Source organism: Heptranchias perlo, chromosome 5, assembly GCF_035084215.1.
Source record: "Heptranchias perlo isolate sHepPer1 chromosome 5, sHepPer1.hap1, whole genome shotgun sequence".
NCBI classification, from domain to species: domain Eukaryota; kingdom Metazoa; phylum Chordata; class Chondrichthyes; order Hexanchiformes; family Hexanchidae; genus Heptranchias; species Heptranchias perlo.
In genome coordinates this window covers 21,139,852-21,160,722 of record NC_090329.1, presented here as the reverse complement: position 1 = coordinate 21,160,722, position 20,871 = coordinate 21,139,852, and the positions used below count along the sequence as shown (strand labels likewise).

The 20,871-nt window shown below is 45.2% G+C and overlaps 1 protein-coding gene across 3 annotated transcripts; it reads left to right on the top strand.

The window, feature by feature from the left end:
- Window positions 1–376: 376 nt before the first annotated feature.
- fbxo30a (F-box protein 30a) lies at window positions 377–15,616 on the top strand. Of its 3 annotated transcripts, XM_067984072.1 has the most exons (4): window positions 377–438; window positions 4,785–4,945; window positions 6,006–8,145; window positions 12,613–15,616. In XM_067984072.1, the coding sequence occupies exons 3-4, from the start codon at window positions 6,022–6,024 to the stop codon at window positions 12,814–12,816; spliced, it is 2,328 nt and encodes a 775-aa protein (XP_067840173.1). In that variant the 5' UTR covers window positions 377–438; window positions 4,785–4,945; window positions 6,006–6,021; the 3' UTR covers window positions 12,817–15,616. The 3 variants fall into 3 exon arrangements, with proteins under 3 accessions (XP_067840173.1, XP_067840171.1, XP_067840172.1); XM_067984070.1 differs by lacking the exon at window positions 4,785–4,945 and having other exon boundaries at window positions 383–438; XM_067984071.1 differs by lacking the exon at window positions 4,785–4,945 and having other exon boundaries at window positions 383–438; window positions 6,006–8,140; window positions 12,613–12,765.
- Window positions 15,617–20,871: the final 5,255 nt, after the last annotated feature.

Sequence of the window (20,871 nt, the reverse complement as noted above, 5' to 3'; positions counted from 1 at the left end):
CACTCCACCTGCTACATCCCTCACCCCCCCCCATTACTCACTCCACCTGTTACTTCCCTCTCTTCCCCCCCATTACTCACTCCACCTGTTACTTCCCACACACCCCCATTACTGACTCCACCTGTTACTCACAATCCCCCTAGAGGTTACTCCCTCAGTTCCTCCCACAACCCCAGGATTACTCCCTTACCCCCTCAACCTAGCCCCGCCCTCTCGGCCCCGCCCCTCTCCTCAGGTTGGCCACGCCCCTGGGGGACTGCCCCAGCCCCCGGGGTGGCCCCGCCCCCGGGGTGGCCCCGCCCACGCCTACGTCCCCTCCCCCTGGACCTAGCCCCTCCCCCTCGACCTGGCCCCGCCCCTGGCCTGTTGTGGGCGGGGTTTGTTGGTCGGACTCGGGTGCAGTTCAGAGCGGATGTGGAGCGGAGGACCGCGGCCTGGGTGAGTGCGAGTAGCCGCGGCCTCGGAGAGGAGCCGTGGGTTTTGCTGCTGGCCGGGAGCGGCGGGGCCCTGGATCGGGCAGGCGTGGTTACGGTCCGGCGGCGCCCGGCCGCTCTCTCCTGCGGCCCCTGGCCGAGCTGGCGCCGTGCCCGATGGCCTGACGCTGCTCTTTACAGGCGAGGCCAAGCAGCCGGGTCTCCGTGTAGGTGAAGCTGGGCCTGGGCAAAATCCAGTCCGGAGACTACGGGCTTGGGCCCAGGCCACGGCCCAAGGCAGCGATCGGGGGAAGGGGTCTTCCGTACGGGCATCAGTCCTACATGGGGGCTGGGGATTACTACATGCGAGAGAACCTTTTATGGGGTGCGAGTAATAAATGGGGCTGAGTATTACGTGAGGATAATATGGGTTGAGTATTAATGGAGGAGTATTATGTGAGGGTTATATGAGGTGAGTATTAATGGAGGAGTATTATGTGAGGGTTATATGAGGTGAGTATTATTAGGGTTAAATGGGGTGAGTATTAATGGAGGAGTATTATGTGAGGGTTATATGGGTTGAGTATTAATGGAGGAGTATTATGTGAGGGTTATATGGGTTGAGTATTAATGGAGGAGTATTATGTGAGGGTTAAATGGGTTGAGTATTAATGGAGGAGTATTATGTGAGGGTTAAATGTGAGTATTAACAGGTGAGTATTGTGAGGTGAGTATTAATGGAGGTGAATATTGTGAGGGTTATAAGGGGTGAGTATTAATGGAGGTGAGTATTGAGGGTTATTATAAGGGGTGAGAATTATGAGGATTGTTATGTGGGGGTGTTATGAGGCTTATCTGTGGTGAGTATTATGAGGGTTATAGGGGGTAAGTATAATATGAAGGTTATATGGGTTGAGCAATATGGGGGTGTTATGAGGGTTATTATATGGGGTAAGTATAGTATGAAGGTTATATGGGGTGAGTATTATGAGGGTTATATGGGGTAAGTATAGTATGAAGGTTATATGGGATGAGTATTATGTGAGGGTTATGAGGGGTGAATATAATATAAGGAATCTTACAACACCTCCACATCATGAATATAATATGACGGTTATGGGGGTGAGTATTACGTGAGGGTTATGATATGGCAGTGAGTATTAAAAGGGTTATATAGGATTGCTTATTATATGGGGATGAGTTATATGATGGTGACTATTATGTGAGGGTTATTATAGTGTGTTTAGTATTATGAGGATGATGGGTGGGTATTATGAGGGTTATATGGGGTGAGTATAATATGATTGTATAATGTGGGGTAGTTCTTAAATGTGAGTATGATATGGCTGTTAGCATTTTTGAGGGAGTGAGTATTGCCTGGGTTGGTGACTATTATGTCGGGGTGAACCCTATACGGGGGGGGGATAGTATTATATGCAATGTGAGTTTTATACGCAGAGTTGAGTATTATATGGGGATAATTATTAAATGTAGGTATCATATGGTTCTTGAGCATTTTTGGGGGGAGTGAACTTAGTACAGAAGGATGTCTATTATGTAGGATTGAATATCATATAGCGCAGTATTATATGAGGGGTGTAATATATGTGGTGTGAGTGGAATACATGCATTATATATGTCTGAACACCATCACCTGCATGATACATATCATCCTGGTGTAGACATTTATCAATGTTAATTCATTGACATTGAATCAATATCCTGGAATTTGCTACCTGACACCATTCTGGCAGTGCGATCACGACAAGGACTGCAGCGGTTCAAGGAGAAGGCTCATCACCACCTTCTCAACACCTAGGGATGGGCAATAAATGTGGCCTTGCCAGTGTCGCCCACATCCTGAGAAATATACCAGAGTTGAGTCTTATATGGGGCTGTAGGTATTATGTAGGGAGTGAGTGTGAGTATTATGGTGGGTGGGGTGTTGCAAGTTTTGGGTCTGCAGTGGATATTCTCTCGGGGTACATTGTTGCTAGAGATTCCTGTAAGCGGTCTGAACATCTGTTGTTCAGGAGTGTGCCCATAACTGCCCAGTATCTAACTATATGGTAGCATAACCCAGGGGGATGTGAAACAGGATCCTTTGTGATCTGAACTGGCTACTGTGAGGTAGAACTTCCCGATATCCTTCTGTAACATCTCTGGGATATCCACCAAAATATCGGCGGGAAATTGAGATAACCCTTGAGGAAGTTACTGGCACTTGTCTTTCGCTTCTCCACTCTTTTTGACAGTGGACTGAGACACTTGGCGAGATGAGGCCAGATACAAATCATCTAGCTTTATTTCCACAGCAAGTGAACATACAGAGTAGCAGTCCAAGCAGATTCCACTTAACTCAATCTCGCTTCTCTCCAGGAAAAGATAATAAACAACATGCCATGTTCCTTTTTGTGGGCTGATTTACTTGTTTTTGACATAACCTTTCCTTCTAACTTCTAACCAGAAACCCTGAGGAGAATGTTTAGCTTCCAGTTCTGGGCCCTAGATTGTGTCTTGCAGTCCTTTGTTCAAAACTTGACTGCCCAAAGACCAGAGGGTTTTGCCTTTTTTGTTAATTCTGCTATTACTTTTTAAACTTGTGCAAGATCACTTTGTTTTAAAACATTGCTCATAAACATAACTCAGTCCCATAATCTTATGGTGGTAACTCTTGTATGGGTGAGTATTATCTAGCAGGGGAATATTACATGGTAGACAAACATTATATGGGGGTTCTGAGTAATATAAAGCTTGAATACTGTATTGCGGTGAATATTTTAAGGGGTGTGAGTATTTTATGAATGGTTGAGAGTATTATCCAAGGGGTTGAATTGGGAGTGAGTTTTATATGGGGTGTGATTCTTGTAAGAGAGGTGTATATTTGGCAGTGTTAGATAAGGGCTGTCAGTATTGTTTGGGGGCTGTACTATAAAGGGAGCATGAGTATTGTGTGGGAGCTGTGAGTATTATCTGGGAGCTGTGAGTATTATCTAGTAGGGGTTTATGGTGGTGAGTATTATATGAGGAGCGAATGTTGTATGTGTCTTGAGTATTATGAGGGTGTGAGTATTATGGAGATGGGCTTTCTGTGATATGAGCATTGTATGAAAGTTACATGGGAGTGAGTTATGTGCAGGTGAATATTATACAGGAGTGAGTATTACATATGGGCATTTATAGCTTTTGTGAGCATTATTTGAAGGTGTATTATGGGGATGTGGATGTTATCTGGGAGGTTAGTATTGGGGATAAATAATGGGGAGTGAATATTTGATGTATTAGATTTTGTTATATGGGGAAGAGTATTATGTGGGGTTTGACTGGGGATTTTCTATGAGCTGTGAATATTATATTGGTTGTATTATATGAAGAGGTCAGTATTAAATGTAGGTGATTATTATATGAGGACCTGATTATTATAGATCATGTGAGTATCATATGGGAGTGTTAGTACTTCACCCTCATACAGCTCAAAATACTCTTTTTTGGGCACAACCCAAATTTGGAAGGATAACATTTATAATTATATTGTATTTTCAGAGTTCATATCTGAAATCTGAGTGGTAAATTATACAATGAGGAAAGAAGGGAAAATAAAATCTTCTGCTGAGGAACAACAACAAAGCTGGCAGAATATTTACAGGGCAGACACCAACACTTTTAGTGACTGAATGTGAAATGTTGCCAATTCCTCCTCTACATAGCTAGTTGGCTCAGACTACAGTGTATGTGAGGATATTTTCGTTGCGAGGTTGATTTGGTAGAAATATTGACAGGTTGTCCTCCATTTGACAGAATGTGGTGGGATAGGCATTAAGCGTTAGAGTTGAGGCTCTATTATTGGGATCAGTAATATTGTTTTTTGCCAATTGTTCAATCTCCTGTTGCAGTCAACAACTTGCATTTATACTGCACCTTTAATGTAGTAAAACGTCCCACGGTGCTTCACAGGAGCGTAATCAGACAAATATTGACACCGAGCCACATAAGGAGGTATTAGGACAGGTGACCAAAAGCTTGGTCAAAGAGGTAGGTTTTAAGGAGCTTCTTAGAGGAGGAGAGAAAGATGGAGAGACGGAGATGTTTAGGGAGGGAATTCCAGAGCTTAGGGCCTAGGCAGCTGAAGGCACGGCCACCAATGGTGGAATGATGAAAATCGGGGATGTGCAAGAGGCCAGAATTAGAGGAGCGCAGAGATCTCAGAGGGTAACTATATCATTACTGTGGTTATTAGGGAAATGCAGCCATGCCAATTGTCAGTGTTTACTGACACAAATGAGTGCAAATCTTTGCTCCCCAGTCTCACTGCTCCCAGGTTCAATGGTTACTGTATTGGTCATCCCCTGAACAACTTCTTCATGCTTCCAGGCTAATGGACCCAACTGCTGTCTTGGTATACTGGACATAGACTCGGGAGAACAGGAGCTACCCATCTCCAGGATACTGAGGAGGCAGTCAGGGCCAGCAGTGCTCGAAGCACGTGAAGTGAAGGAGCCCTCCCTTTCCAGTGCACTGGTCGCCAGACACGGGTAGGACCTGGAGAAGAGAAAGCAAAAAGAGGGGCTAAAGAAAACAAGGAGACGAATACAAGGGGCGGGGGGCAAGGCACTGTTAAGTGAAAGAGAATGAAAGTAGAATGTATGGCAAGGGGAGGGGGCAAAATGCGTAGCAAGGGGAAAACGCACAGGGGAAGGGGAGAGGGTTATGTTTAAGAGTTGTGTTTTAAAACATAGTGTATTTGTGCAAGTTTAAAAAGAAAGGCCCCAGGTTTCATACATTGACTAGAGATAGGGTAGCAGTGAAGGGGAAATGAAATGATTAAAGAATTTGATAGGGTAGATAGAGAGAAATTATTTCCTCTGGTGGGGGAGTCCAGAACAAGGGGGCATAACCTTAAAATTAGAGCTAGGCTGATCAGGGGTGATGTCAGGAAGCACTTCTTCACACAAAGGGGAGTGGAAATCTGGAACTCTCTCCCCCAAAAAACTGTTGAGACAGGGGGTCTGTTGAAAATTTCAAAACTGAGATTGATAGATTTTTGTTGGGCAAGGATAATAAGGGTTACAGAACCAAGGCGGAGTTAAGCTATTATTCAGCCGTGATCTAATTGAATGGCAGAACAGGCTCGAGTAGGGTTGCCAACCCTCCAGGATTGTCCTGGAGTCTCCAAGAATTAAAGATGAATTTCCAGGACACCGCTGCGAGCAAAAACCCAGGAGAAAAATCATTAGGGTGCATTAAAAAAATTGTTTTTTTTTCATTTTGGTTATTAGTTATAAAACTATTGGAGATGGGGAAAAAGGCTGTTTGAATCATCCAGTCAGGTAAGGAAGAGTCTGTTCGCTTTCCAATTGGCCTAGGGAAGGCGGGGCACCGCGAGGATGGGCGACCAATGGCGGGAGAGTGGGGGTGGGGCGGTTGGAGATAGGAGGTCATGTGATACCTCCAGGACTATGTCCAACCAGAGTTGGCGACCCTGGGCCCGAGCGGCTGAATGGCCCGTTTCTATGTTTCTGCCGAAATTGTTTTAATAATGCTGATGTCGATCTGTAGTATTATTAATGTTTGTTTAATTGAACTTCTACACAGGGCTGGACAGGCCATAATGGAGCAACATCTGCACTGCTTAAACTGTGTTAGTCGGCGTTGTATGGTCAGGCCGGAGGCCAACGTTTCCTGCGACCTGATCGGCTGCCCCTTGGTGTGCGGAGCTGTTTTCCACTCGTGCAAAGCTGATGAGCACCGGCTACTGTGCCCCCTGGAGAGAGTGGCTTGCCTGAACAGCGAGTTTGGGTGCCCGTTTATCATCGCGCGGAACAAGATCGCGGAACACCTGGAACTTTGCCCCGCCAGCGTGGTGTGCTGCACGATGGAATGGAATCGGTGGCCCGTGAGCTACGCTGACCGCAAGTCTTACGAAAGCTTGAGCAAAGACGGCGACGGGGTGGAGCAGCTGGACATGGCTTTAGCCCTGCAGGACCAGCGGATGCTGCTTGAATCGCTCAAAGTCGTAACCACTGCTTCAAACTCAGCTGCCAAGCAGTTCAGAAACGCCGAACAAATGCCCGTCGCTTTGGGAGCATCGGACGAAACCCCTTCCAGCGGTTTGCTGTCAGTGAGTGAAGAGACCTACAGTGAACTGTACAGAGCTACGGTTGAAACGACCAGAACGTTAGCGGTGGCTCTTGACCTCTTGAACAATGCCACGAAAGATGTGGAGTTGGCAAATGGAAGGTTGCCGGAGGAACTATCTGAAAGGAATGGAGGTGCCCAGCTTGCCGAGGAGGATGGCTCTAAAGGACCACAGTTTACAGAAGTCAAAGACGATCCTTGTAAAAGTGCAGGAGAGGGAGGAGTGATTGGTGTTGCAGATCGTGATTCTGTTGCCGATGGTCCGCCTCGGAGGGATTGGAACTTATGTTTGGAGGAAAATGGATTTCATGCATTGTCGGGAATGGTAACTGAAGCGAATGATGGGGGTGATGGATGCATTCAGTTAAAGACAGGAGCCTTCTGTAATGGTTTCCACGAGGCGGATACGAATACTTACGCATTGGATCAGGAGGGAATGGATTCATACGACTGTGATCAGCAAGTGGAAGAGGCGATGAATGGGTCATGTCATGAAAATGACATGGATTGCGATGGGAGTTCATCGGAGCCCGATCACTTCTTACCTGTGTTTGCACAGTTACTAACTGTGGAAAATTTGTTACACCCAGACCGTTTTCAGGAGGGCTCCTTTACTTCTGATCCTTGTGGAGCAAGAAAGTTACCAAACAGACCAGCTGAGCGCCAAGCACTGAAGAACGTTGCCACTTTCAAACTGCTGGAAGGGCATAATGGGCGCAGGCCGTATCTTGGGGATTTGAATTGGTATAGGAAGAAAATGGAAAGCAAAGCAGTTGATACCTCGGATCTGGAGGTGGACGACGACCCTCTGGAATTACAGGGAATAGATCTGATCACAGCTGCTTTATTGTTCTGTTTAGGGGATTCTCCCAGTGGTAGAGGGATTTCGGACAGCCGCAGTGTTGATGGAAGCCGTGTCGATTTAGGGACCCAGACTTTCTCGTTCCCAGCGGCCATATTAGCCACAAATACTATGGTTGGAGAGATCGCTTCTGCCTCTGCTTGTGACCATGCGAACCCTCAGCTGTCGAATCCAAGCCCTTTCCAGACACTCGGGCTGGACTTGGTCCTGGAATGTGTGACCAGGTACCAAACAAAGCAACGGTCAATGTTCACTTTTGTATGCGGGCAGTTTTTCAGGAGGGACGAGTTCCCCTCTCACTTTAAGAATGTGCATGGTGACATTCACGCCGGCCTCAATGGCTGGTTGGAACACCGATGTCCTTTGGCCTATTATGGCTGCACCTATTCCCAGAGACGCTTCTGTCCTTCTACCCAGGGTTCCAGGGTCATTCATGACCGACATCTGAAGTCATTTGGGATCCAACCGTGTGTCCCTTCTGTTTTATTGGACGCCCTGGAGAACCGCGTAGCTGGCCTAGGTGGGTCAGTTGACCAGCTGAGCAGGCTGCCTTTTGAGATCTTGCAGCATGTTGCTGGGTTTCTAGACGGTTTCAGTTTGTCTCAGCTTTCAAAAGTGTCGCACTTAATGAGGGACGTATGCGGCAGTCTGCTGCAGGTGCGAGGAATGGTTGTCCTACTTTGGGAAAAAAGCCAGGACATTCACGGAAAGATCTCTTGGAAAACAAAAGGCAAGGTTTGTGATTTGTTTCTTTCTGTTTTTTTTTTCATTCGTTTTTCTATTTGCATAAGCAAAGTATCATCAGGATCTGAATTGGCTTAAAGTAAAGGGTACATCAAACTATCACTGGTCATTAGTGTTGTAAGGGACTTTTTTCACATACAACAACTTGCATTTATATAGCACCTTTAACGTAGTAAAACGTCCCAAGGCGCTTCACAGGAGCAATTATCAAACAAAATTTGACACCGAGCCACGTAAGGAGATATTAGGACAGGCAACCAAAAGCTTGGTCGAAGAGGTAGGTTTTAAGGAGCATCTTGGAGAGAGAGAGAGAGGTAGAGAGGCGGAGAGGTTTTAGAGAGGGAATTCCATAGCTTAGGGCCTAAGCAGCTGAAGGCACAGCTGCCAATGGTGGAGCAAAGAAAATCAGGGATGCACAAGAGGCCAGAATTGGAGTGGAGCAGAGATCTGGGAGGTTTGTAAGGCCGGAGGAGGCTACAGAGATAGAGAGGCGAGGCCATATAAGACGTGACTTAACAAATAATGCAAAGTATTTCTTGCTTAAGATTACATGAAGTGACATCCCAAGTAGACTATGGCTCACAATGTGATGTGACAAAAATGAAGATTATTTTGGGGTTTGTTCCTATTGTGACGGTTCCTTGGGGTTAAAACCAGGCTCAGCTCAAGAAATGAACCCCTGTTGCGGCCGCTATGCATCAGGCGGGTCCACAGGTGGTGAAGATGCTATGGAGCCAAGTGCTTTGATTCCCTGCAAGCATGGTCTGTATTTGACTAGTCTTCATGGCTGCCCACCTGCCGTAGATTTGAGAGAAGAATGTTTTAATCTGCTTTTGTTGTGGTCTATCTTCAGAGTTGTGATGGGATTGACTTTACACCGGGACAGTATCAGTGTGAGAATTTACACTGAGACTAACCTAAAATCAGTGCATGTTTTTAAAATTCTTTTTTTTTACAAAAAAGCTTTAAATTCAACATTTTTTTTCTAGCTAAACTGTTAATTATTTAACCCGGTCCGTTATTTGTTAACTGACGATACGTAGTCTGTTCATTAAATGCACAGACCGTTCATTTATCAATGTTTGTACCTGCACCATTAATTGTTAAATGGTTGTATCTGGACTGTTTTTTAAAAAAAATAGTATACCAGGATCATTAATTGTTAAATAGAACCTTAGCAGTTTATAGGACAGAAAAAGACCAGTTGGCCTATCATGTCCCTGCAGGCTCTTTGCTAGCCTGCAATTGATCCCACTCCCACACACTCTCCCTCAGCCCAGTGTCTTTCTCTGCTTTCAATATTTACCCAATTTGTCCTTTAAAAGGTGTAATGGTCTCTGCCAAATCCGCTCCCTGTGGCAAAACATTTCATGTTCCAGCATAAAGAAATTTCTCCTCCTCTCTCTCCCTTCACTCCGACAATTTTAAATTGATGATCTCTTGTCACTGACTCCCCAGTTGGAGAACATATTTGTTCCCTATTCACTCCTATCAAAATCTTTCAGAATTTAAGAATCCATTACATTTCCTATTAGACTTATCTGCTGCAGTGGAAATACTCCCAGTATCTCAAGTCTCTCCTCGTAACTCTGGTTTCTTGTACCTGGTATCATCCTGATAAATCTGTGCTGTACACTTTCTAGGGCTGCAATGTCCTTTCTGTAATGGAGTGGCCAAAAATATTACTCCAAACTACCACCTAATTGTGCAAATTTATCATAATCTCTCTCTGCTTTTCTAAGACCAAAATGCCACTGACTTTCTTATGGCTTTATCCAACTACACTTGTACCTTCAAAGAATAATATATTTGAACCTCTATGTCTCTCTGTTCATCCACACCCGTTCAGCATCTTTCCATTGAGTATATACTCCCATTCCTTGTTTTTCCCACCCAAAATATATTACCTCACACTTCTTCATGTCTCTCATATTTCCAAACTTAACAATATCTGCTCCTCCTCACAGTTACAAAATCCTTCTGCAGGCTGTGTAATTTACAAAAGCAGTCCTCTCCCCTTTAACGGAGAGCAGCAGCCATTTAATAGCTTCCGCTAACGGACTGCGCTCGTGGTCTAATAGAACGTAGGCTAACTGACTGCACTCATGGTCTAATAGAACGTAGGCTAACGGACTGCACTCATAGTCTAATAGAACGTAGGCTAACGGACTGCACTCATGGTCTAATAGAACGTAGGCTAACGGACTGCACTCGTGGTCTAATAGATCGTAGGCTAACGGACTGCACTCGTGGTCTAATAGATCGTAGGCTAACGGACTGCACTCGTGGTCTAATAGATCGTAGGCTAACTGACTGCACTCATGGTCTAATAGATCGTAGGCTAACTGACTGCACTCATGGTCTAATAGAACGTAGGCTAACGGACTGCACTCGTGGTCTAATAGAACGTAGGCTAACGGACTGCACTCGTGGTCTAATAGATCGTAGGCTAACTGACTGCACTCATGGTCTAATAGAACGTAGGCTAACGGACTGCACTCATGGTCTAATATAACGTAGGCTAATGGACTGCACTCGTGGTCTAATAGATCGTAGGCTAACTGACTGCACTCGTGGTCTAATAGATCGTAGGCTAACGGACTGCACTCATGGTCCAATAGAACGTAGGCTAATGGACTGCACTCGTGGTCCAATAGAACGTAGGCTAATGGACTGCACTCGTGGTCTAATAGAACGTAGGCTAACGGACTGCACTCGTGGTCTAATAGATCGTAGGCTAACTGACTGCACTCGTGGTCTAATAGAACGTAGGCTAACGGACTGCACTCGTGGTCTAATAGAACGTAGGCTAACGGACTGCACTCGTGGTCTAATAGATCGTAGGCTAATGGACTGCACTCGTGGTCTAATAGAACGTAGGCTAACGGACTGCACTCGTGGTCTAATAGAACGTAGGCTAATGGACTGCACTCGTGGTCTAATAGAACGTAGGCTAACGGACTGCACTCGTGGTCTAATAGAACGTAGGCTAACGGACTGCACTCGTGGTCTAATAGAACGTAGGCTAACGGACTGCACTCGTGGTCTAATAGAACGTAGGCTAATGGACTGCACTCGTGGTCTAATAGATCGTAGGCTAATGGACTGCACTCGTGGTCTAATAGAACGTAGGCTAACGGACTGCACTCGTGGTCTAATAGAACGTAGGCTAACGGACTGCACTCGTGGTCTAATAGAACGTAGGCTAACGGACTGCACTCGTGGTCTAATAGAACGTAGGCTAACGGACTGCACTCGTGGTCTAATAGAACGTAGGCTAACGGACTGCACTCGTGGTCTAATAGAACGTAGGCTAACGGACTGCGCTCGTGGTCTAATAGAACGTAGGCTAATGGACTGCACTCGTGGTCTAATAGAACGTAGGCTAACGGACTGCACTCGTGGTCTAATAGATCGTAGGCTAACGGACTGCGCTCGTGGTCTAATAGAACGTAGGCTAACGGACTGCACTCGTGGTCTAATAGAACGTAGGCTAACGGACTGCACTCGTGGTCTAATAGAACGTAGGCTAACGGACTGCGCTCGTGGTCTAATAGAACGTAGGCTAATGGACTGCACTCGTGGTCTAATAGAACGTAGGCTAACGGACTGCACTCGTGGTCTAATAGAACGTAGGCTAACGGACTGCACTCGTGGTCTAATAGAACGTAGGCTAACGGACTGCACTCGTGGTCTAATAGAACGTAGGCTAACGGACTGCGCTCGTGGTCTAATAGAACGTAGGCTAATGGACTGCACTCGTGGTCTAATAGAACGTAGGCTAACGGACTGCACTCGTGGTCTAATAGATCGTAGGCTAACGGACTGCGCTCGTGGTCTAATAGAACGTAGGCTAACGGACTGCACTCGTGGTCTAATAGAACGTAGGCTAACGGACTGCACTCGTGGTCTAATAGAACGTAGGCTAACGGACTGCGCTCGTGGTCTAATAGAACGTAGGCTAATGGACTGCACTCGTGGTCTAATAGAACGTAGGCTAACGGACTGCACTCGTGGTCTAATAGATCGTAGGCTAACGGACTGCGCTCGTGGTCTAATAGAACGTAGGCTAACGGACTGCACTCGTGGTCTAATAGAACGTAGGCTAACGGACTGCACTCGTGGTCTAATTGGCCGTGCGTGTACTCTAATCGACTGTACTCTTAGTCAAATGGATCGCATGTGTATTCCAGTGCAAATGTCAATTGGCACTTTGTTTGGATTCTGAACTAAGACGCAGGCTGTCACTATGAAAATGCCAGTTGATACAAATGGTATCAGAGCCACTGCACAGTCAGACTACAGCGACTAGTTGGAATCCTTTGTTCAAATCTTGCTGTATCAGGTGCCTCCTGGGGTCGTTCAGCGGCTGACCCCCCCCCCCCCCCCCACACCCAGTGTGAAAGCGCATGTTAATTGTACAGCACTTTTGTGACCTGTGTAACTTTTCTCTTTCAGGCCTGGCGATTCAGTACTGCTTTCGGCACAGTGAGCGAGTGGAAGTTTGCGGATATTTCCAGCATGGCTGATCACCTGAAGGACTGTCGGTACAACACAGTGGAGAGGACGGGAGAAGCTGTCCCATTGCCCTGCATGTGTGTGACCCGGGAGCTCACTAAAGGAGGCCGATCCTTACGCTCTGTCCTAAAAGCAGTTCTCTAATCCCTTTGGGCGCTGATGACATACTGCGAAACATTCTAATCTTAAATGTGGTCTGTCACCTTTGTATACGATATATTTTGCTTTGATGTGAGATTTATTTTTGTAGTACAGTACCTGTGCTGTCGTGCTTAAGGCAAAGAAAGATGCCTTGATGAAAGAAATATTGAACTGATGGACATTTTTGTGGGTGAAACCGTCCCCTTATTGGAGTCTTCCATTTGTACATACGGTTTTCTTGCATGGATCTGGCCTTTTAAAAAAAAAAGTCTTGCTTCCCCCCCCGCCCTCCCCCAGAGCAATCTTATATTTTAGCGAATGTCGTACATGCGAAGGAGATATTTATCGTCGTGGCTAAATCGTGACCAAAATACGGCAAAGCCAATAGTCGTTTGGCAAATCGGAGAAATGTCATCAACACGATGCTTCTCGTCTTTTCGAGTCACAACTCTAGCACGTTTTGAGGTTAGAAAGATTGTCCTTTTAAGATACATCTGTAAGTTTGCTGCTGCAGAGCAATACTATACCTCACGCTGATCAAAAGCAAAAAAATGGCACAGTGCAGTGGATTCATGCTATACAATTTTACCACTTTTAGCACTTTAGTTTTACCGCCTTATTTCATTAACTAGATCACCAAGTGGATAATGCTTCGATGTTCATAGTTGTTCATCCATTGTTTCTCACCCCTGCCCTCGATCCTAATTCTCTTCCTTTGCGTTCCTTTGAGTGATAACGGTGCTGTTCGATAGTTAGTGGGGAAATGGGCAGATTTCTTTGAAAATAAATGTCCAAGGGCTGGTTTTCGACTCCCCCAAGTGAAACGTTGAGCTTTGTGAATCTACTTGAGTGACTGATCCTAAATTCATCCCAGAATCAAGGAGCAGTTGTTAGTTTGGAGGTCCAGAACTCTGCTACTAAAGCAGCATGGTTTCACTTTTCAATACAGTTGACTCATCCAGCGTTAGAATGTTTTGTTAAAGAAGTGAGCATACGCATTTTTGTTTACACATATATTGCCAAAAATAGATTTGAATGCCCTCCCCCATCAGCTGCAACATTTGAAACTGAGATCCTGTAATGTGTTGACGTGGCCCCACCATCAAATGTAACAACATTCATCGCAGTCACCTGACTTTATGGAACCGTAAAACACTTTGAAGGAAGGATACGAGGAGTGTGGGATCGTTGCGGAGCGACAGTTGACCCAATTTAATAGCTTTACTTTGTACACCAGAGTATTCATTGGTTCCATTTCTGCTGTACACGGGACATTGCTGCTAAATATAGACACCAGAGTCCAACCATGTCCCCCTTAACATGTCGCTGCCTTAAAGCTTGTTTTAATGAAACAGACTTTCTGACAAAAGTGCTGTGTGTAGCTCAGTGCTAACTTTTCTATTGAAATGATATTGCATGAAATTTCTGTTCCAAAAACATAAGTTCACACATCTTAAGGCAACCACGTGGGAAACTCTGAGCTGGTCTTTAAGAACGTTATTTAATTTATTTAATTTTTTTTGAATCATACACAGGCTGAGGAGAAACAGGAAGCTGTCTTGAATATCAGCATTTGTTGCTCGAAAACCTTTACCGTTTTCTTTTGAGAAGCCTGTTGAACTGTCGTTACAACGGCCCTCTGGTTCTCAAATGGCTGAGAACCGAAAGTAAAAATTTGAACTGTGTTGTCACAGCAGGTGCCAAGTCAGTAGAGTAGATTCAACTAAAATTAATGTTCAAAGTGGTGGCGCTGAGCATTGGTGCACTTCACTCAGTGCTGCAGGAAAAGGTTTGAGGCCCTTTCATCTGAGCCATGGGAGAGTCGGAAGGGAAAATCAGGAGTGTTGTATCTGAGTCGTTTCCGGCACCTCACCGTGACCAGTATTAAGGACACCAGGATCAGTCTGGGTGACCTTTGTACGTGCCTTTGGTTCTGGGTTGTTAACCTGCGGGTGACCTTTGTACGTGCCCCTGGTTCTGGGTTATTAAGCTGCGGGTGACCTTTGTACACGCCCCTGGTTCTGGGTATCTTAACTTGCCGGATGAAGAATACCAAAAAAAAAGCCTAAACACGCAAAAAAGTGAGGTTTAACAAGTAGTGGAAAGGAACGCAGTCTTTGAAGTTGTTGAGCATGTGCGTGGTTATTTTAATTTGTTTGTGTAAAGATATCTACAACTAAATGAATTGTTACATTCGTTAATACTTCAATCTCCCTACTGTGACTCAAAGTGAATAGATTTTGTTGCTGCAATTTGAAACATACACTACACATTTCCATTGAAGATTATTTGACTTCTGAGAACCTTTTCTGCCAGTTGTTTCATTCACCAATAGTTCTGTCATTTGGGCTGCATTACCTTTTATCCATCCTCCAGGAACTGAAACATTTGGTTCACTAACGCTGTATTCATATCCATTACCATCTGGTTAAACATTGCACTGGCATACTTACATCTAATGTATTCACATTATTAGTTTGTACCTATTAATCTCACAACTTGTCCGAAACACCTCTGTACCCGTGTATTTTTTTGCTCTCAAATATATGAGAATATGAAAAGGCAATGAAGGGTCAGGTTGAATTCTCTGATATAACTAAGGTGAAGATTGAAAGAAGTCTCTAAATTAGTGTACAAAGTAGACTTCTACATTGAGGTTTTGGTGGGTGGAAGTTTGCGTTGAGAGGTTCTCCCCAGCCTGCTGGTCTTTCATTGATTCACACTATTGACCTTTTGTACTAAATGTTTGATTTCATTTTAAACTGCAAGAATTCTAATAAAAATTTGTCATTTTTATTAACTACTGAAAGACTATATTCGCATTTTTGTACCATGGAAAGACCGCATGAGGATTGGCTGGTTGCAGGTTTTAGGCATGTCGATAAGTTGAACCTATTTTTGGAGAGATGGAAGTGGGGGAGCAATGTAAATATGTTCACCAGTCCACAACATTTATCTTTCTCGGATCGAAAGCTTTAGGAATTGCTGGATGAAAAAAGACCAGCATCCAGTTGGCCTTCTACCATCCTGGTAGTCGCATGATACAACGATAATGGAGTTGTTGACTAATCATAGCAATCAATCTCTCTCAATTAGTCTCCAACAGACCCAGACATGAGGTGAGGAAAACCCCCAGTGGTGGAGAGTTTTGGGAACCATAGGTCCAAAGTCACCTTTTTCCTCCCAAGCCTCTTACACTCACCACAACATGTCTCAAATTATTCAGATACTGTCTCCCAAAATGTTGTTTTCTGAAAGAAATCTATCTAATTTTCATTTGAATGAATCAATACTATCTGCTCCCACCGTCTCTCTCGGGAGCCTGTTCCATAGATTGACCACTCACTCACTGAAATAATGTTTCCGGAGATTAGTTTAGAATTTACTCCCCTTCAAGTGCAGACCGTGTCCTCTGGTTCTACTGTTCTGGACACAGTGCAACAGTTTGTCATGGTCGACATTATCTGGTCCCTTTAGAATCCTTAAAACAGCAATGATATCATCTCTCCACCTCTTTTCCTGTGAGAACATGCCCTATTTACATAATTGCTCCTCATAATCCAATCCCTCCATCACCATAATGATTCTGGTTGCCCCCTTCTGTATCCTTTCAATAGCTGCAATATCCTTTTTGTACTGCAGTGACCAGAACTGTACACAGTATTCGAAGTGCGGTCGCACCAATGATTTATAAAGTGGCAGGATTAACTAACTATTTTGGCTCAATATTGACCTTTTAATACATCCCAACATCTGATTTGCTTTACTCACTGCCACCGAGCATTGTTGCGATAGCTTCAATTTATTGTCAATCAGGACCCCCAGGTCTCTTTCATTTCCATGTGCATTATTTTCTTTCCATTTAAGTAATAGTTAATTCCTGGATTTTTGTCTCCATGTGAAGCACTTTGCATTTGTCTACATTGAATTTCATCTGCCCTCTGTCTGCCCAATTCCCAAGTATATTCAAATCCTCCTGTAGCTTATCCTGTTCACCTTGGAGAGGTGTGATCTTTCTGATATGTTAAACTGCGGCCCTGTCTGCCTACTCAGGTGGATGTAAAAAAATCTCATGCGCTATTTGAAGAGGGAGTTATCCTGGTATTCTAGCCAGGATTCCTCTTTCAATCAAAAATGGATTAAAGAAAAAAAACTTGCATTTATACAGCATCTTTCATGACCTCAGGACGCCCCAAAGTGCTTTACATTTAAATTAAGTACTTCTGAAGCGGAGTCACTGTTGTAGGAAATGCAACAGCACAGAGATAAATGACCAGATAATCTGTTTCAGTGATGTTGGTTGAGGGATAAATATTGGCTAGGGCTACTGGTGACAACTCCCCTGCTCTTCACGATAGTGCCATGGCATCTTTTACATCCACCTGAGAGGGCAGACAGGGTCTCGGTTTAACATCTCATCCAAAAACTGGCACCTCCATCAGTGCAGCACTCCCTTGGTACTGCACTGGGAGTGTCAACCTGGATTTTATGCTCAAGTCTTTGGATTGAGGCTTAGAACCCACAACTTTCTGTCTCAGAGGTGAGAGTGCTGCCCAGTGAGCCACAGCTGACACCTCAAGTCACTGGAGTGGGATTATCTGGTCGTTTATTAATTGCTGTTTGTGGGACCTTCCTGTGTGCAGATTATTTGCCTACATAACAACAGCAATTGCACTTCATAGGTACCCCATTCATTGTAAAGTATTTTGGGATGTCCTGAGAATGTGAACAGTGCTATGTATATTCAATCTTTCTCCTTTATTAACATGGGAAGAAGATGTACAATTCAGTTTGATGAACAGAAAGCAAATTTGGTTTGATGCCCAATTTTAAGTGGAACGCAGGTGAAAGGATAGATTGAACTGGGGTGTCTCCTGGCGATATGTTTTCCTGGAGGAATGTGAGTGCACGGGTGAAGGTCAAATTCATTGCAGTGACAAGTCTCCTCAACGTGGAAATAAAACATTTTTAGAGGTGGTTCAACACAGAACAGCAGAGGGCAGAAGACTCACATTAATCTCACATAGCCTCGCTGACACTGAGAGATGTGCTACTAGTTGATGTAAATGTCAAAGTTTGGATGCAGTCTCTTTCAACAATGAAGAAAGCAAACCATATAGCTATTTAAAAGCGTAACGCACATTTATATTTATAAATATAAACTGTTTTAAGTACTAAGTTAATTGAAGACAATTTGCAATTGCAATTATTTTCCCTACATATTAGTTAATAGTTGATAATACATTTATCGAATATATTACTTCCATTTCAATTACTGGCAAATGGCCATTAAATTGAGAACAATGGACGCCTAGGAGTGATTAAAGGACAGCAATCTCATCGACATCCTCATAAAGTGTGATACCAAATAGTTTACAACAATCATTTGAAACCCAAGATGAAATTACAGCCTTGAAAATCACTATATAATCACCTGAGGTAGTTTATTCCATTATTTTTTTGGTAGTAGCTATGCTAAGTGAGCCTGTTTGTTTGTTTGTTTATAAAAGCTTGCCTTTCATGACCTCAGGATGTCCCAAAGCACTTTACAGCCATGAAGTACATTTTGAAGTGAAAAGGAAAACGCAGCAGCCAATTTGACACAGCAAATAGGTCATCTGTTTTTGGTGGTGTTGGACCTGCCCGTTCAGGAACCAGATCACAAATCCCACAACAGAAGATTGACTTGATTCCCATCTCCTATTGTATGTCATCTGGGTGGGGGACTTCAATGTCCATCACCAAGAGTGGCTCGGTAGCACCACTACTGACCGAGCTGGCCGAGTCCTGAAGGACATAGCTGCTAGACTGGGCCTGCGGCAGGTGGTGAGCGAACCAACATGAGGGAAAAACCTACTTGACCTCGTCCTCACCAATCTACCTGTCGCAAATGCATCTGTCCATGACAGTACTGGTAGGAGTGACCACCGCACAGTCCTCATGGAGATGAAATCCCGTCTTCGCACTGAGGACACCATCCAACGTGTTGTGTGGCACTACCACCGTGCTAAATGGGATAGATTCAGAACAGATCTAGCAGCTCAAAACTGGGCATCCATGAGGCGCTGTGGGCCATCAGCAGCAGCAGAATTGTATTCCAGCACAATCTGTAACCTCATGGCCCGGCATATTCCTCACTCTACCATTACCAACAAGCCAGGGGATCAACCCTGGTTCAATGAGGAGTGTAGAAGAGCATGCCAGGAGCAGCACCATGCGTACCTAAAAATGAGGTGCCAACCTGGTGAAGCTACAACTCAGGACTACATGCATGCTAAACAGCGGAAGCAACATGCTATAGACAGAGCTAAGCGATTCCACAACCAACGGATCAGATCAAAGCTCTGCAGTCCTGCCACATCCAGTCGTGAATGGTGGTGGACAATTAAACAATTAACGGGAGGAGGAGGCTCTGCAAACATCCCCATTCTCAATGATGGCGGAGTCCAGCACGTGAGTGCAAAAGACAAGGCTGAAGCGTTTGCAACCATCTTCAGCCAGAAGTGCCGAGTGGATAATCCATCTCAGCCTCCTCCCGATATCCCCACCATCACGGAAGCCAGTCTTCGGCCAATTCGATTCACTCCACGTGATATCAAGAAACGGCTGAGTGCACTGGATACAGCAAAGGCTATGGGCCCTGACAACATCCCAGCTGTAGTGCTGAAGACTTGTGCTCCAGAACTAGCTGCGCCTCTAGCCAAGCTGTTCCAGTACAGCTACAACACTGGCATCCACCCGACAATGTGGAAAATTGCCCAGGTATGTCCTGTCCACAAAAAGCAGGACAAATCCAATCCGGCCAATTACCGCCCCATCAGTCTACTCTCAATCATCAGCAAAGTGATGGAAGGTGTCGTCGACAGTGCTATCAAGCGGCACTTACTCACCAATAACCTGCTCACCGATGCTCAGTTTGGGTTCCGCCAGGACCACTCGGCTCCAGACCTCATTACAGCCTTGGTCCAAACATGGACAAAAGAGCTGAATTCCAGAGGTGAGGTGAGAGTGACTGCCCTTGACATCAAGGCAGCATTTGACCGAGTGTGGCACCAAGGAGCCCTAGTAAAATTGAAGTCAATGGGAACCAGGGGGAAAACTCTCCAGTGGCTGGAGTCATACCTAGCACAAAGGAAGATGGTAGTGGTTGTTGGAGGCCAATCATCTCAGCCCCAGGGCATTGCTGCAGGAGTTCCTCAGGGCAGTGTCCTAGGCCCAACCATCTTCAGCTGCTTCATCAATGACCTTCCCTCCATCATAAGGTCAGAAATGGGGATGTTCGCTGATGACTGCACAGTGTTCAGTTCCATTCGCAACCCCTCAGATAATGAAGCAGTCCGAGCCTGCATGCAGCAAGACCTGGACAACATCCAGGCTTGGGCTCATAAGTGGCAAGTAACATTCGCGCCAGATAAGTGCCAGGCAATGACCATCTCCAACAAGAGAGAGTCTAACCACCTCCCCTTGACATTCAACGGCATTACCATCGCCGAATCCCCCACCATCAACATCCTGGGGGTCACCATTGACCAGAAACTTAACTGGACCAGCCATATAAATACTGTGGCTATGAGAGCAGGTCAGAGGCTGGGTATTCTGCGGCGAGTGACTCACTTCCTGACTCCCCAAAGCCTTTCCACCATCTACAAGGCACAAGTCAGGAGTGTGATGGAATACTCTCCACTTGCCTGGATGAGTGCAGCTCCAACAACACTCAAGAAGCTCGACACCATCCAAGATAAAGCAGCCCGCTTGATTGGCACCCCATCCACCACCCTAAACATCCACTCCCTTCACCACCGGCGCACTGTGGCTGCAGTGTGCACCATCCACAGGATGCACTGCAGCAACTCGCCAAGGCTTCTTCGACAGCACCTCCCAAACCCGCGACCTCTACCACCTAGAAGGACAAGGGCAGCAGGCGCATGGGAACAACACCACCTGCACGTTCCCCTCCAAGTCACACACCATCCCGACTTGGAAATATATCGCCGTTCCTTCATTGTCGCTGGGTCAAAATCCTGGAACTCCCTTCCTAACAGCACTGTGGGAGAACCG

Bases quoted from the DNA above. Each gene is read 5' to 3' on its own strand.
- fbxo30a (XM_067984070.1), top strand. From the start codon at position 413: ATGTGGAGCGGAGGACCGCGGCCTGG. The intron at 439-6,005 runs GTGAGTGCGAGT...ACTTCTACACAG, and splicing joins AGCGGAGGACCGCGGCCTGG to GGCTGGACAGGCCATAATGG. The intron at 8,146-12,612 runs GTTTGTGATTTG...TTTCTCTTTCAG, and splicing joins CTTGGAAAACAAAAGGCAAG to GCCTGGCGATTCAGTACTGC.